The following is a 17103-nucleotide window of genomic DNA, read 5'->3' as shown; positions in this document are numbered from 1 at the left end:
ATAAACAAGTTATTGTCCAGATTCCTAGTTATGCACATAAAGTTTCTCTGAAATGAAGATAGCAATTCTTATATTACACTAGTAGACAGGAGAGGCACAAAGTTTATAGGCATTATCGGAGATACATAGTATAGTAACTTAATCTTTTACATGCACGTGGCACGAACAATTTAAGTAACAACATGATTAGTTGACTATTTAACATGATTCGTACTTATGCAATGCCTATTATTTGAGAGCATATATAATTCGTGTTGATTTCGGCATATAGATTAGAGCGTGGCTATTTCTCGTAGGAAGGCATCGGCGTGATGATCCGTGACGCAGCTGGACAGCACACTGGCCCCGCTCTCCCATTTGCATGGCAGACACACCACACACATCGGCCATAACACGGTCGGCTGGTACACCGTCATAACCCTCGTTGTCCCCCCACCGCCAAAATCCACGTCCTCAAAGCCGATGTTTCGCCACGACGTTAAAACCAGTGCACTCTCATATCTTGCCACCATGTTCATGTTCTCGCTGAGCTCGCCAATGACCCCTGGTAGCATTTCTCCCTTCTTCATCTTCTCAGCTATCTGCTCCTTAGCACGCCTTATAATCCTCACCACATTTACGATGTTGCTGTTTGCCACCTCGCTGCTCTTCGCCATGGCCATGTGCACGGTGGTACAGTTGCCGTAGTACCCGTCCCTCACGCCCATGTACTTGCGTGAATTCACCACCATGAAGAGCATGGTGGGTGCCTCCGGGTCTGACATGACTACGCGTGTGCGGCATTGCCATAGTGCAGCAGCCACTGCCTCGAACACGGTGCACGATGAACCTCGGATGCTGTTGATCAGTCTCGATGGAATGGTGATGTTATGCAAGGTAAGACTCAGTGGGTGGATGACGCCAGGGATAATGTGCTTAGCGGACATGAGGGAGGAAGGAGATACTGCCTGTGTTGCCTCGTCCCACCGGGCAGGTATGATGGTCGGAGCTGGCAGTCCACGGGCAACCTCGCCGACGGCTTGTAGGAACTGTGCAATCCCAAAGCCGTCAGCCACGCCATGGTTCCATGTCACCCCGACGACGAAGCCACCACATGAGAAGGCGGTGACCTGCATCAACACAACGGGGTCACCGTGGGCGAAGCCCATGGCTGGGTAGTCGACGACGAGCTTCCGTAGAACCGCCGTTGCAGGATCAGGAGTCTGTTCATCGATGTCACGCATGAGCTCCTTGATGGTGCAGTTGGCGGACGCGGCGACGAAGGTCACGCCTTCTCCGGTGCAGTCGATGTGGACATCGTCATCGTCCACGGCGAGACGACCAGCGATAGGGTAGTAGTCAACCAGTGCTTGAGAGAGGGCCCTCCTTATGGTCTCCACGGGGTTCTGGATTGGATGCTCGAACACCTGCAACACTACCATCGGTGCGATGGCAAGAGGCTTGTCGAAAGATGAGAGATTAATCTTGCGCGTGCCCGTCGTCACCGGCTCCGATGGCCGGACGACCTCCGACGGCGACTTGCTCACCACAATGCTCATTCTGGATCACTTCTCTCTCTGTCAACCTGCGACTCTGCGCAACTGATGCACTGTGTGCAAATCCCTGCATCTTCATTTATGTGTAGATGCTAGCTGGTGCACATGTGACAATTCTACTGGCACTTCCAATCGCTGGTACTACCAAGTACCAACCAACTCCAATAAAAATAAAAGTCAATCATGCAATTTGTACGAGCTTAATACTCATGTCTGAAGCGGGCTGATAAAAATTCTAGCCCCTCGAGCAATTTGCATTGGGTCAGCTCTAAATTAGAGGTTTTTTATTGATAGTTGACAATAATTTGTGTGCGGAGTCTAGAAGATCGTGTTGATAAAAGTACTCACAATGTACTTTTTTATTTTTAATAAAACATAAGTATTTCTAGACTGTTTAGCAAAAACTGAGGCTATTGTTTGGCTTTTTCAAGAAAGAAAGTGAAATGACATATTTACAAATGTAAAATAATTTATGAATAAAACTTTTAATTACGTGTTCTTAGCTGCAAAGACAGAAAAATAAACTATGATGAAAAACCCAAAATTAACTCCAAATGTAAGGTCAAAATTCAAATTTTGTCATATAAACATTAATATAAGTGAAAAGATGATGGTGAAAGCTTGAGAAGAAAAGATTATGGTGCTCCTTAATAAATAAGGAATGAGTGTGGATGAAACGATAAATGGGGATACAATGAGAAAAAAATTGAATAAGAAGTGATTGATAGGAAAAGTAGTAATGTGACTAGTGTCAGAAACACTTATATTTTGGTTATATTTTGGTATAAGATTTAAATCTCAGACTTGCTTACATTTTGAACAGAGAAAATACATATTTTAGGTTGTTTAGTTCGAGGGATAAAATAATCTCTTATATTTGGTGGAGTGACTTCATTTCTTATTTCATCATAATATGTACTTTTGTTGGATAAGACAATGATATATGGAGAAATATGTTCCATTCATGGAACCAAACAAACAATTTAGAATCAATTGGTCAATTGACTATCTTAATCCTCAAACCAAACAACCATTCATATTACAAATTGTATTATACATGATACAAAACATCATTTTATAAGCCAAACAAAGAAATATTTGTTTATGTTGAATACATCAATGTTATCTAATCATCTTATTAATCACGAGTAATCATGTCGATCGGTCCCCTGACCTCGATTAGGGCATTTGAAACAACCAGGCTGACCAAAAACCTGATCGTCCGAAGCCGACGATTAGGCCCGATCAATCATGCGATCAGAAGGGGTAGCGATCAACCAATCAACCTGTGACTTTTGGAGTTTTGGGCCAGCAGCCTTTAGTCTCCAAGACTTTCAGTTGGGCTGGTCCATTATAGGTAGGGTTTCCTATTACATAAAGACATCGTCATGTCGCTATCTCGTCTCCCAATCTTTCGATGCCGCATAGTTCTTTCCCCCCACGATGCCATCGTCCCCACTAGCCATGGCTGCCTCTACCTCAGCTTCTCAAGTGTTCCTCTACATTTGCTGCCTCCTCTAGCCCTAGATGCCTCTGCTGCAACTTCAGTGAGCTTGGGCTTGCCTCTACCTCCCTCGGGTATTGCCCCTCAAGCAAGATGAGCTCCTCCTCTAGTGGTTAGTGCACAATGCGCTGCTGCTACATATGAATTTGTTAGCTTTTGCTTAATTTGCTTCTCAGTTCTGAACTTTGCCACTAAACTTTGCTATTTGGTAGATATTGATCGGCCATGGTAGCATGTGGCAGTAGAACTCATCATACCTTCCTTAATTGATGGAGCTGAAGCTTCATCGATTGCTTCTTTCTCAGGTGTTGCTGCTCGTGAGACCTCTGTAGACACCAATGCTTCATCCATATCTTTGATAGTAGAAAAGACATTAGCTGCACTGCATCCAAAGGAAGTAGCACAAGCTTGAGATCCCAAGAGAAAGGCCAAATCTAAGGACCCGGATGGATGTATGGATGGTGACCAGATATTTCAAAGGAGTATATTAAACATATTTATTTAATAAGTTACTTCCTTCAGGAATCAACAAGTTCAAGCAGCATGTTTGTGGGGGGTTTTTGGTGATACAGAGAAGTGCACAATAGCACCTAAGTAAGTTATGGATGAGACAGCTGCTTACATGAAGATGACATCAAGGATAATGATTTTTCAAGACGTCGATGAAGCTGAAAAAAGGCTGAACAAGTTCCAAATGATGAATAGGAAAAAATTCCTAACCATCAAGAAAGCCAAGTTCTAGACAAAGGGAAAGCAACAAAAGAGGAAAGCTGCAATCACTCTGTTTCTAGTTTCTGCTCCACCAAAACCACAAACCCGAAAGTAATCCAAGTCAGCTCCATGCTTAAGAAGACACCAAAAGAAGTAGTCATAGATAGGCATACTTCCAAGAGCTCTCAACCTACTCTTGAGCGCTGCATAAAGAAGGATAAACAATCTAAAAAATTGTTGATGACCATGTTACTAATTTCTTTAAAAGAACAGAATAACATTCAATGCCATTAACTCAAGAAGTTGGGAGATTATGCTTGAGTCCATACATCAATATGGTCCTGAGTAGATATGATAAAATTAAGGAGTCATTGCTTGAAGGGTTCTGAGTAGGACAAAGGAAGAAGCATGAGAAGGCTTGGAAGGAATATGGTTGCACACTCAGGCCCGATGGGTGGACTGACACGAGCAACTTTCATCTCATCAACTTTCTTGTCAATAGTCCAACAGGATCCTTCTTTATAGGATCAGTTGATTCTTAAAGTGAGATATCTCATACAATTATGTTGGGTGATTTGTTGGAGAAGCATTGACAATATTAGGAAGGAATATGTGGTCTAGGTTGTCACAGACAATGGATCGAACTACAAGGCAATGGAAAAAAATCTTATGGAGAGGATCTCATACTTGTATTGGACACCTTGTGTTGCACATTGCTTGGATTTGCTATTGGAGGATATTAGGGAGATAAAGACTTTCAACAGTTGCATCAATTATGCAAAGAAGGTGTGCCTGTAAAATTCTACCCTGTCCCTAATGGCTGTCTCCTATGAACCACTCGTCGTCTGCCACGAAATCTACCGCGTCCAACTAAAGAGCTTTTTATACATTTGTAAATCATACATAAATCGATTGTATGGATACATGCAAGTATTCAATCAGCATAAGAACCAAATGGTTCTGTGCATCCCAACCGAGACACGATGAGCTCCCGTCGCTTATATGATTGATGATCAAATTGATATTTCTTGTTTCCCAATAATTATATGATAATCAAAATGAGATGGAGGGACTGCTAGTAAAATTCTTTTTTTTTGGCATTTTACTACCAATTCATAGGGCAAGTTTGAAAATAAGTCGAACTTTCCAAAGCTCCATTCAGCAGGGAGGGTTGAGCCAAAATCATCCCTCATTTCTTGTCAGTGCTCTCCCCGAACTACTATCGATCGTGTGTATTTTTTTAAACAAAATTCTATATAAATTTTTCATTAAAAATATATATTTTCTCGATGTGAATCATAACATATATACACTCTGGTGTGTGTGTAAAGAGAAGAGAGAGGAGATGCACATAATATATATTATCCATGCAAGATATACAACAGTAACTTTATATTGTATAGCTAAGTGACATAATTTGAGAGAGCATATACATATGGAAGGTATCAAATGGTAAATAACAACACAATCAATCGAGAGAGCTCAATCAATTATATGCAACGTTATTTCATAGCAGCATTTTTATTTGCATAATCCCCCTGGAAAACAACTTTTCTGGCTATGAATATAAACATACGTATATCCAGGTTCATATCCAAAAGTTAGTTTTTTGAGTTTTACTTCCATCATTCCTTTTGTACCTCGAGGTACCGGTACCTCGCGGTACCAAATCGTTTCTGATCATTGGATCCAACAGTGCACATCCTACTTATCTAGATCCAATGGTGAAAAACGATTTGGTACCTCGAGGTACAAAAGGAAATGGGAGTAATTTAGATGGAAGAAGTATATCTCATAGCATGGCTATTTCTCGGAGGAATGCGTCAGAGTGGTGTACTGTGACACACCCAGACAATACCTTGGCGCCTTCATCCCCTTTGCACGGCAGACACACCAGACACATCGGCCGGATGTGGGTTGGCTCATGCATAGTCATCACCCTACTTGTCTTCCCGCTGCCAAAATCGACATCCTCCAAGCCAATGTTTCGCCAGCTTGTCACCAACAGTGCGCTCTCGTATCTCTCTATCGGATGCTTACCAGGAGCACCAACGGCCCGTGGCAGCATCTCTCCCTTCAGTAATTGCTCAGGCACCTGCTGCTTGGCACGCCTTATCGTCCTCACCACGTCCATGATGTCGCCGTGCGCCACCTCGCCGCTCTTCGCCGTGGCCACGTGCACGGTGGCGCAGTTGCCGTAGTACCCGGCCTTGACGCCCATGTACTTGCGAGAGTTCACCGTGAAAGCAAGCACGGTGGGCGCCTCCGGGTCTGACATGACCACGCGGGTGCGGCACCGCCATAGTGCAGCCGCCACCGCCTCGAACACGGTACACGATGGACCCCGGATGCTGTTGATCAGTTTCGACGAGATGGTGATGTTGTGCAGGGCAAGCTTCGATGGGACGGTGACGCCGAACATAAATTGCTTAGCGGATTCGACAAAGGAAGGAGATATGGCCTGTGTCACCTTGTCCGACCTGACCGGTACGATCAATGGCGTCGGCAGTCCACGGGCAAGCTCGCCGACGGCTTGTAGGAACTGCGCAATCCCGAAACCGTCAGCCACGCCGTGGTTCCATGTCACTCCGACGACGAAACCACCGCAGGAGAAGGCGGTGACCTGCATCAGCACAAAAGGGTCGCCCCGGCCGAAGCCCATGGCTGGGTAGTCGACGACGAGCTTCCGTAGCACCGTCGTCGCGGCATCAGGAGCCCTGTCATCGATGTCGCGCATGAGCTCCAGGATGGTGCAGTTGGCGGACGCGGCGACGAAGGTGACGCCTTCTCCGGTGCAGTCGATGTGGACGTCGTCGTCATCATCCACGGCGAAACGGCCGGCGATGGGGTAGTAGTGAACCAATGCTTGCGAGAGGGCCCTCCTTATGGTCTCCACGGGGTCGTGGATCGGATGCTCGAACACCTGCAGCACCACCGTCGGTGCGATGACAAGAGGCTTGTCGAAAGACGAGAGATTAATTTTGCGCGTGTCCATCTTCACCGGCTCCGATGGCCGGACGACCTCCGACGGCGACTTACTCACCACAATGCTCATTCTCGATTACTTCCTCTCTCTCAACCTGCGACTCTGCGAGCTGATGCACTACTTGCAAGCCCCTGCATTTCCATTTATATGTAGACGCTGGTGCACAGGTGACACAATTGAGATTTTTTTTTATTGACTAAAAATTATTGCCAGAACGTTCCATTACATATAAATAATTATATACAGAAGTTCAAAACCCAGCTTCTGATCGAGGCACATCGATTCTCCTGAGTCCTGACTCTACCAACTCCGATAAAAACACGAGTCAATCATGCAAGTTGTAAGAGGTTAATGCTCCTCGGTAAAAAACAAATCAACTTTTCGGATACAATGTCTAACTCTTAGTCTTATTTAAAAAATTTACGATTATTAATTTTATTTTTATTGCATAATAAAATATGAATAGTACTTTATATGTGACTAATTTTTTTTAAAATTTTTTTAAAAAATTTCAAATAAGACGGATGGTCAAATGCTCGATATAAAAACTGAAAAATTGGTTTTTTTTTATGGAGGGAGTAAAGTGGACGGATAAAAATAATATCCCCTCGAGAAATTTGCGTGAGTTTTTATTGCATACGAAGCACCTGATAATAGTTTGTCTGCGGAGTCTAGAAGATTGTGCTGATAAAAGTAGGACTCACAATGTAATTTTTTTAATACAATCACACGTCTATAGGATTGCGCTGACAGAGCATTTCCAGGTTGTGTAGAAAAAAATAAGGAGGTTATTATTTGGTTATTTTTCTTGAGAAAGTCAAATGATGTATTTGCAATAAAAAATAATTTATGAATATAAATTTTATATACATATTCTTAGCAATCTAAAAGCGAAGGCGAAAAATAAAGACGATGAAAAAACCTTAAAATCAACTCCTAATATATGGTTGAAATTTTAAATTTTGGCTTATAAGCATGAGCGTAAACAAAAAGATGAGGGTGAAGTTTGAGTAGAAACGACTATGATGCGTCTTAATAAATGAGAAATAGATGCGGATAAAAGAGTAGGTAGAGGATAAAATGACAAGAATTTTAAATAAGGAGTTAGTAATAAGAGAATAATATTGTTAATAGTGTTAGAAGTGCTTATATTTTAGTATAAGATTTAAATATTAGAAATAATTATATTTTGGTTAGAGTTGGCAATAGGGATGCCTAGAACGCCCCTGGCCCCGGCCCCGAAATGGAATCCATGGGGAAACCGGTCCCTGTCCCAAGGACCCGAACAGGGTCCCAAAGATAGAATAGATTGCTGAAGATCCAAGGTGGCGTGCTGCTTCGGCCATCGTGACTCGAACAGAGATGGGCTACCATTGGTGACCTGAGGTGGCGGCATCGGCCCGTCAACACTTAGGCGTCAGGAGGAGGCGGGCCGTCGGTGACGTCGAGCGGCAACCTGAGGTGGTGGCGTCGGGCGGAGGCGGACCACTGGCGACGTCGGGCGACGACCAGAGGTGGCTGCGCCAGCACTCGAGCATTGGCCGGAGGTGGGCCGCCAGCGACGTCGGGCGGTGAGTTGAGCGGCGGCGTTGGGCCGCTCGATCTGCGGCAATAAGGGGACGACGTCGGTGACTCGGTGGGCGACAGGGCCGAGGCCGGGTGCCAGGGGCCGGCAGGTAGCGAAGCCGCGAAGGCTGGACCAAGACCGATGGGCTAGAGGAGGCTGGAGGTGGCGGTGATCAACAAGGGAGGTGGAGGAGTGGATGAGGAGATGAGAGGAGTGAGGATGACAAGAGGAGGAGGTAGCAGTGCAACAAGACTGGAGGTGGCCGGGTGGGGGTTAGGACTTAGGGTTTGCTATTTGGGCCTACCAAAACTATTTACTTTTTTAAAAATTAGGGGTGCTGTGCGAATCCCCGCAGGGATGTTTTGCCCCCCCCCCCAATCTCTGTCCCCGAACAAAATGGGGCCCCGGCCCTGATTCCCCGTGGGGCCAACTGCTCCCCAAACCCGGCCCAGATGGGGCGGGTCCCGAGCCGGGATTTTGTGAACCCCAATTTTGGTATAAGATTTAAATATCATAAATTTTTACATTTCAAAATAGAGAAATTACATAACTTAATTAGGCTGTCTGGTTGAATAAAATTATCTCTTGTATATATTTGGTGGAGTAACTTCAATTTTCATTTCATCGTAATATTTACTTTTGCTGGATAAGACAATGGTATGTGCACAAATCTATTTAACTCGCCAAACCAAACAAACTATTTAGAATCAAGTGATCGATTGACTAAATTAATCCTCAAAAGCAAACAGTCATTCATGTTAGAAGTTATCTTCAAATACATGAGAAAGAACATCATTATATAAACCAAACAACGAAAGACGTGTCTGTGCTGAATACATGATGATATTATCAAACTATAGGTTGGCTTGTGTCACAAGGCAAAGACACATATCTAGGTGGTTGTGTAGTGCTGTATCATTGACTAGATATTTCCTTAGCATATTGGATCTTTGCCAGGTGATATAAAAAAAACAAAACAATCTAGCTAGGCACATGGTGTTGGCCCCCACCCCCCAGTGATGATTTGTGGTGGGCCTCACTATCCTTTCTGTGATCAAAAGGTTAATGGACCAATTTGGAAGAGAGAACTCAAGGTGGCCTTATATTAGAAATTGGAGGAGACGAGAAGTTTGAACTGTATGTAGGGATGGTAAGAGACTAATGGGTTCAACCATTTTGCTAATAAAATTTAAGAACCGGATTCAAAGCGGGTTAAAAATAAAATTGTATAGAGTTTTGAACTAATTTTTTTAAAAATTAAATAGGGTTATGAAAGAACCCAAAAGTTTTAATCCATAACCACTCCTAGGTGTACACGTGGGATTTTGACAATGGGGGTATAAAGTTAAGAGACTACACACTATGTAGATAGTACTGATGAAACTAGTCTGCCTCAACATATATGGCTATATGATACATCAAGGCAATGTACATCACGATCCCATTACTTAGATAATAACTAGGACAATTTGTAGTGTTAACTTGTTCTTCACACAATTCATTGCTGACGATACTCTTTCAATACCTGCAGTTGCTATTGCAAGGACTATCACCAATTTTAATAGCTTGTAGACAAGTGGGTAATTGATATGCTTGTTTGTATCAACGAGCATGACCGAATTTAGCAATGCTGTTCATTTTTCTAAACTTTTCATACCTAGATGCATCGCATTGTTGGCTGAGAAATCATTGTGATAGAACTGTGTAAGTTTAACTAAGTTCTCTTTGTATAAAAACAACAAAATGAACAAGTGGAATTAAATAAAGCCGTGGAAGCAAGTAAATATTTGCTCACCTCATCAAATATGCCATCTTAGTTCTCTAAGCTGCTTATCAATAACACACTAAAAAGCATTTCAATTTTAAAGCGATGATGATTCTGTACTTTACCAAAGAACGTTGCTGATCTTCCAACCGACAAAAAATACGAGTCAATCGTGCAGATCGTACGAAGTTAGTACTTAATTCGCGCAATTTGCATAAGGTCAGCTCTCTAGAAGATTGGGCTGATCAAAATAGTAGCCACTATGTATTATTTCCCTTTGAATACAGTCACACGTTAGTATTTTGGGCTGTTTGGTTCCAAGAACCAAATCATCTATGATGATTGATGGGTGATTCATCCCGGAAAAAGTTTTTCAAATTTGGTGGAATTGCACTGTCCTCCCTTTTTCTCATTTCTTCAGTTAATATGTTCAAAAATATGTGAAACATTATATTTTGTTAGGCCAAATCTTTAACTAATGAGTATTTATGGGGTCTCAGCCATAGGTGATCAGAGCAGCAACGGAGTTATGGCCACGGCGGTTCTCTGCAGAATGCAGGCTGCAGGTGCAAGTCGCAATACAATTCCGTTCTATCTGATTGAGTATACACAGGAGATCACGGATGGTTTCAGCCTAACCCCATATTTTTACTTTTGCTTACGTTTATAAGCTAAATTTCGAATTTTTAATATTAAATTTTAAGTTGATTTTAAGGTTTTTTAACAAAATTTATTTTCTAGCATTAGATTTTAATTCGCTAAAAGTATGTATAAAATAGTTTTATTCAAAAGTTAATTTTCTTTTGTAAATATGCCGTTTGTTTTTTCATGGGAAAGCCCAACAATCATTGAAACTGAACTGCCACACAGAAAAGAAAGATTGATCATTTGAATTGTCTCGGCACTTCAATATGATTACAGGTTACAAACAAAAGAATCACAAATTGTATGGATCATCAATTTGCCCCAGCACACAACACACACATAGCTAATAAATTAGCTGTACAGAACAAATGCTCATCGTGTAGTCGTATGTCACTTTACTTGTGTTGGATTCTCGGTGAAGCACCGGTCTCCAGGACCTTTGCCTTCAACGTCATGCACCTAGAGAAAGACAATAAGTTTTTTGGATAGCGCGATGTGTGACTGCTCGTCGATCTTCAACGACGGCTTGTCTACCGCTCGAGGGTTACGCGCCAACGACAACATCCGACACCATGAGTTGTTCGTTTGGTGCACGTTGTTCCTCGTCAACACAATTTATAGTAAAATTAGAACACTCGATACGTGTTCATCATGTTCCTTATATACGATTTATTCATTTTACTATCTAGTTAGCATGTATGGATTGTACGACGTGAGTATCGTAGTTTACCATGTATGGTTAATTTCATGATTTATTTATAAAATAAATTAAATTATTTTGTGTTTATATATTTTTTTAAAAAAATATCCTAGGTGGGGCGACCGCCTTCTAATACGATGATGGTAATGCCCGCACGTGACTGCCCTGAGCAATATAGAGTGCAAGGTACATGGACCGATGGATGGTTTAAGCATAGAACTGTGATCGCGCTCCAAAGGATCATGTGCAACAAAGCACACCTAAGTAAGAAAATTTTTCCCATCATTAAAGAGATACTATGATGTACCACTATTTTATATGTAAATTTGATATCTCTTAGTATCTTAGATACTAGAAGATACCAAATTTTACGTATAAAACAGTGATACCTCATGTACATCCTCAAGGATGGAAAAAAATGCTCCCCAAGTAATGATACACAACACAACGACAACAGTAAGTTTATATTGTATAAGTAAGTGACACAAATTAAGGTACCAAATAGTATTAACCAAGAGAGCATAATCACTATATCCAACATTATTTTATTTGAGAGAACCATTTATATTTGCGTACTCCCTTTGAAAAAAACAAAGTTCTAACTGCGAATCTAGACAAGTGTCTCATTGGATTTTTCTAGGAAAAGGGAGCAGATCTCATAGCCTGCCTATTTCCTGGAGGAATGCATCGGAGTGGTCTGTCGTGACACACCCAGAAAATACCTTGGCTCCTTCCTCCTCTTTGCATGGAAGACACACCACGCACATTGGCCGGACCTGACTTGGTTCATACATAGTCATCACCCTCGTCGTCTTCCCGCTGCCAAAATCCACGTCCTCCAAGCCAATGTTTCGCCAACATGTCACGAACAGCGCGGTCTCGTATCTCGCTACCGGGTGCTTGCTAAGATCGCCAATGGCGGCCTGCGGCAGCATGTCCCCCTTTTTCAGCTGCTCAGGTATCTGCTCCTTGGCTCGTCTTATTGCCCTCACCACGTCCATGATGTCACCCTTCGCCACCTCGCCGCTCTTCGCCATGGCCATGTGCACGGAGGTACAGTTGCCGTAGTACCCGTCCTTCACGCCCATGTACTTGCGAGAGTTCACCGTGATAGCAAGCACGGTGGGTGCCTCCGGGTCCGACATGACCACGCGTGTGCGGCACCGCCATAGTGCGGCAGCCACCGCCTCGAACACGGTACACGATGAACCCCGGATGCTGCTGATCAGTTTCGACGAGATGGTGATGTTGTGCAGGGCAAGTTTGGATGGGACGGCGACGCCGAACATAAATTGCTTAGCGGACAGGACAAAGGAAGGAGATATGGCCTGTGTCACCTTGTCCGACCTGACCGGTACGATCAACGGCGTCGGGAGTCCACGGGCAAGCTCGCCGACGGCTTGTAGGAACTGCGCGATCCCGAAACCGTCAGCCACGCCATGGTTCCATGTCACTCCGACGACGAAACCGCCGCAGGAGAAGGTGGTGACCTGCATCAGCACAAAAGGGTCAGCATGACCGAAGCCCATGTCTGGGTCGTCGACGAGGAGCTCCCGTAGCACCGGCGTCGCAGCATCAGGAGCCCGGTCATCGATGTCACGCATGAGCTCCATGACGGTGCGGTTCGCGGACGCGGCGACGAAGGTCACGCCTTCTCCGGTACAATCAATATGGAAATTGTCATCGTCCATGGCGAGACGACCGGCGATAGGGTAGTAGTGTACGAGTGCTTGAGAGAGGGCCCTCCTTATGGTCGCCGCTGGCTCATGGATCGGATGCTCGAACACCTGCAGCACTACCACCGGTGCGTTGGCCAGAGGCCTGTCCAACGGAGGGAGAATAATCTTGCCGCCGGCAGACGTAGTCACCGGCTCCGACGACGGCCGGATGACCTCCGGCGGCAACTTCGCCACCACAATGCTCATTCTCAACCTCTCTAGCTATCAGCCTTTGATCGACTCTGTGAGCTGATGCAATACGTGCAAATCCCATGCATTTTATCATTTATATATATGCATACGCTGGTGGGACACAGGCCAGTAAATTGTCTTATAATAATGTGGAATTTGGGATTCTTCGTCGCGTAAAAAGTGTTCTTGGAACATGCATTTATATATAAATATGTGCAGAAAGTCCAAAAACCAGCTTCCGAGGCACATTGATTCGGGACACTACCATTCGCCAACGCTACAAAAACTCCGATAAAAGTACGAGTCAATCCTGCAGATCAAACGAAAGTTACTACCTAAATCTAACTCGCGCAATTTGCATAAGGTCAGCTCTCAATTTGCATAAGGTCAGCTCTTTAGAAGATTGGGCTGATCAAAATAGTAGCCACTATATACTATTACCCTTTGAATGCAGTAACAAGTTAGTGTTTTGGGCTGTTTGGTTCCAAGAACCAAATCATCTACGATGGCTGATGTCCTGGAATATTTTATTTCCAAATTTGGTGGAATTGTTCTATATATCCTCCCTTTTCTCATTTTTCCAGTTAATATGTTCAAACATATAAGAAACATTAGATTTTGTTAGGCCAAGGTTTTAACTAATGAGTATTTATGGGGTCTCAGCTAGCCATAGGTGAATGATCAGAGCACCTCCGGAGTAATGGCCACGGCGGTTCTATGCAGGCTGCAGGTGCAAGTCGTAATACAACTCCGTTCTATCTAATTGAGACTCCATATTTTCACTTATCTGTATGCTTATATACCAAAATTTAAATTTTTAACCTTAAATTTTGAGTTGATTTTTTTGCGTTTTTTCATCGAAGTTTATTTTCCAACATTAGCTTTTAGATCGCTAAAAATATGTATATAAGATTTATTTATAAATTATTTTTCGTTTGTAAATATATCGTTTATGAAAATGTTTTAACTAATGAGCCCTCTGAGTGTACACAAGGGGTCACGGATGGTTTCGGGCCACTAGCAGCGAGAATAATACTTCAATAGACATGTGCTGCTTTTGAAACCGAACTTAGTGGCGACTTCGTCGCCAGAGCGGCGGTGCTTGGCCCGGAAGACGACGCGTCCTGGCCTTCCCCGAAGGCAGCGAGCTTCTTGTAGCCGTAGATCGAGCTCGTGGAGAACCGTAGACGCTTGACACTGGACGCCGGGGAGGAATCATCTTCGCCCTGCGGCGCGGGAGACGCTTGAGGGTCGCAGTGATCGCCATGGCAGAGCCAAAGAGGATCGGAGGGAGACTTGAAACAACGTTGGGGAAGTAGAGCAGCGCAACATTTTGACACCGGCGACGACTCCGACTCCGACTCTGATTCCCGTTTCGACGCACGCGGAATGGACTCTGACTAGTATCGCGTGTCGTTTTTCTTTTTTTTTCTTTTTCAAGACGCGCAGCGGCGCGACCCAACCTGGCCCGTTTAAAAGCAGGTACAATAGCAGACTATAAGCCAGCTATAAGCATATTTTAAGGTGATAAGAGAGAAGAGAGAAAAGCAGAGGGCTACAGATTTGTAGTCAGTTGCAGCACGGACTCCAAGACACATGTGTGTATAACAGGTGAGGCTAAATGTTAGTTGGTTAGTATATGACTATTGTATAAATTGTCTATTATGTTGGCTATAGATAATTTATAATCAGCAGTTGGCTATACTATTGAACTTTCCCTAGCTGGGTTGGGTCTACATGTTGGGGTAGTAATCATGGGTTTTTTTATTTTTAAACGTTTTTAATAAATAACTTTCCTGCTAAATCTCGTAAGTATATGTTTAACATTGCTTCTTGTCACTCTAGTGGTGGTGGTGTACAGCCATGTCACGCTAGCTGACTTTGGCGTGCCAACTCTTCATGCCACGTCAAGAGTGGTGGCGTGGCAAAAAAAATTAGATTGTAAAAATAAATTTCTAGAAGGTTTGATAATAAAATTATTTATTAAAGAGGTTTAAAAATAAAAAATACCATATCTAAGTCACTGTATCATAAAACTAAAGATTTAACATTAATTTTATCCCAAAAATAAAACTATTATAACTTTAAAAAGATAACATTGGAACTCTAAAACATGTAGTTCTTTGATAGTTTCATCACTAAATATGTAGTTTTATGTATAAGACCTTAAATATATAATTTTCTCATAAATTTGCCGCTAAATCTAAAGTTTTGTGATGCACAACCTTAAATCTATAGTTTTGTGATAATATGATCAAAGTGCATATAGTTTTCTAAAATTTACTCCAATATTTACATTAAATGTTTTCAAACTTTTTGAAATGGACAATTTAGAATATGAGATTTCCAGCTTTGAAAGTTTATAGGACTTATTATGCTATACTACAACCCCTTTGAGTCTATTTATAGCATAACAAGTAAGAGCTAGGGTTTAGATGTTTGATTACAAGAATCTCCCTTTAACATGAACATTTCTAGGGGTACAACATAAAATTTACATAGGCATAATCCTACTTGGCCAAACCTACTAAAAATACACTTGATGAGCCCTAATGGGCCATCACATGTTCCTGTGCGACAAAGCACAACTTGTTGAAGGCACTTCTTAGCCTAAGGCCTTGCCCACTGAAGGGGTTACTCGGTCGCCATAAGTCAAACTTCTCCTTTGGTTGAAGGTCTTTCTTGGTCGTATGTCTCGAGTCCAAAGACCTATTGGGCCAATTTCTTGGCCAAATTTGCCTAAGGCCTTTAGTAGGTGGTACCTAGACTTCAACAAAACTGAAGTTGAAAGTTACCTTTGCGCACTACATAAACCCATCTAGACAGGCAAAAGGGACATACCTCTCTTCTCTATCTTCTTCTCTGATGGCTTCTGGTTCTTTATTTGCTACTGCTTCCCTAGTTCTGATCACCTGCGTGCATAGGTGCTAGGGATGAGCAGGCCTTTGAAACTCTGTCCGCTTGTGTACCTGGATGGGTATGTAGGTGATCAAGTTTTTGGGGAGTGTTTTTGGGCACGACTGCTCATGATCTGCTACATTGACATTGCATCCCCTTTAGTAACATCTTCCTTCTCGACAACACACCATGTCAACTGACAACGTTGACACCGGCGCCAATGGCACCGGAGAAGGCGAGAATAGCAACACTAATAATAGAGGCAACCAAACCAGTAATGTTTCATGTAGTACTGGAGCGTTCTTTGGGTATTATACTACTCTTATTATAGTATTAAACGTGATGATATCAGTTTTAGTCCTTGTTAGTATTATCATGTTTACCATCATACTAGGATCAATCCTTAGGATCACTATCCTATGTGAATGTTGTCGATGCCTATGCTTATACTATTAAAAGTATAATCATGTTTATCACCATCACAAGATCATTCAACTATATACATGTCATGTTTAACATTTTAATATTTTTTATATTAAAATATGTCGATTCATGACCACATTCCAACAATACGTATGCCAAATTTAAACATTTATATGAAAAAAAATACAGCCTTTTTATGCTTTACTTTTCGAGGCTTGAAGATAAAGCTGGATAATCTATATGAGCATGTAAGATGTATGGCAATTGCCACAATTCATCTTAACATTGGCCCTTCCTTTTTTTTCTTTCCTAGGTTGATTCTTTGTTGAACCTCCCACTTTTCATTTATGTTTTTTTTAAATTTACTTCTGGTTTTTTCTATATTATAAGAATACCACTAAAATAACAGTTTGTTAGTATTTTGTAATTTTCTGATAGCAGTTTTACAATAACAATTTG

At 42.5% G+C, this 17103-nt stretch overlaps 3 protein-coding genes across 3 annotated transcripts; all 3 read right to left on the bottom strand.

The window, feature by feature from the left end:
• Positions 1-272: 272 nt before the first annotated feature.
• Positions 273-1538, bottom strand: LOC102713667 (acyl transferase 15-like). Its single transcript, XM_006661552.1, has one exon. The coding sequence runs from the start codon at positions 1536-1538 to the stop codon at positions 273-275; it is 1266 nt and encodes a 421-aa protein (XP_006661615.1).
• A 3961-nt stretch (positions 1539-5499) lies between these two features.
• Positions 5500-6805, bottom strand: LOC102713398 (acyl transferase 15-like). The gene has a single exon (XM_040528473.1). It carries the CDS (start codon positions 6803-6805, stop codon positions 5543-5545), a length of 1263 nt encoding a protein of 420 aa, XP_040384407.1. The 3' UTR covers positions 5500-5542.
• Positions 6806-12069: 5264 nt separating this feature from the next.
• Positions 12070-13338, bottom strand: LOC102713120 (acyl transferase 15-like). Its single transcript, XM_006661551.1, has one exon. The coding sequence runs from the start codon at positions 13336-13338 to the stop codon at positions 12070-12072; it is 1269 nt and encodes a 422-aa protein (XP_006661614.1).
• Positions 13339-17103: the final 3765 nt, after the last annotated feature.

Source organism: Oryza brachyantha, chromosome 10 (assembly GCF_000231095.2).
Source record: "Oryza brachyantha chromosome 10, ObraRS2, whole genome shotgun sequence".
Classification (NCBI taxonomy): domain Eukaryota; kingdom Viridiplantae; phylum Streptophyta; class Magnoliopsida; order Poales; family Poaceae; genus Oryza; species Oryza brachyantha.
This window is presented reverse-complemented; position numbering and strand designations above follow the sequence as displayed.

Bases quoted from the DNA above. Each gene is read 5' to 3' on its own strand.
- LOC102713667 (XM_006661552.1), bottom strand. From the start codon at position 1,538: ATGAGCATTGTGGTGAGCAAGTCGCCGTCGGAGGTCGTCCGGCCATCG.
- LOC102713398 (XM_040528473.1), bottom strand. From the start codon at position 6,805: ATGAGCATTGTGGTGAGTAAGTCGCCGTCGGAGGTCGTCCGGCCATCG.
- LOC102713120 (XM_006661551.1), bottom strand. From the start codon at position 13,338: ATGAGCATTGTGGTGGCGAAGTTGCCGCCGGAGGTCATCCGGCCGTCG.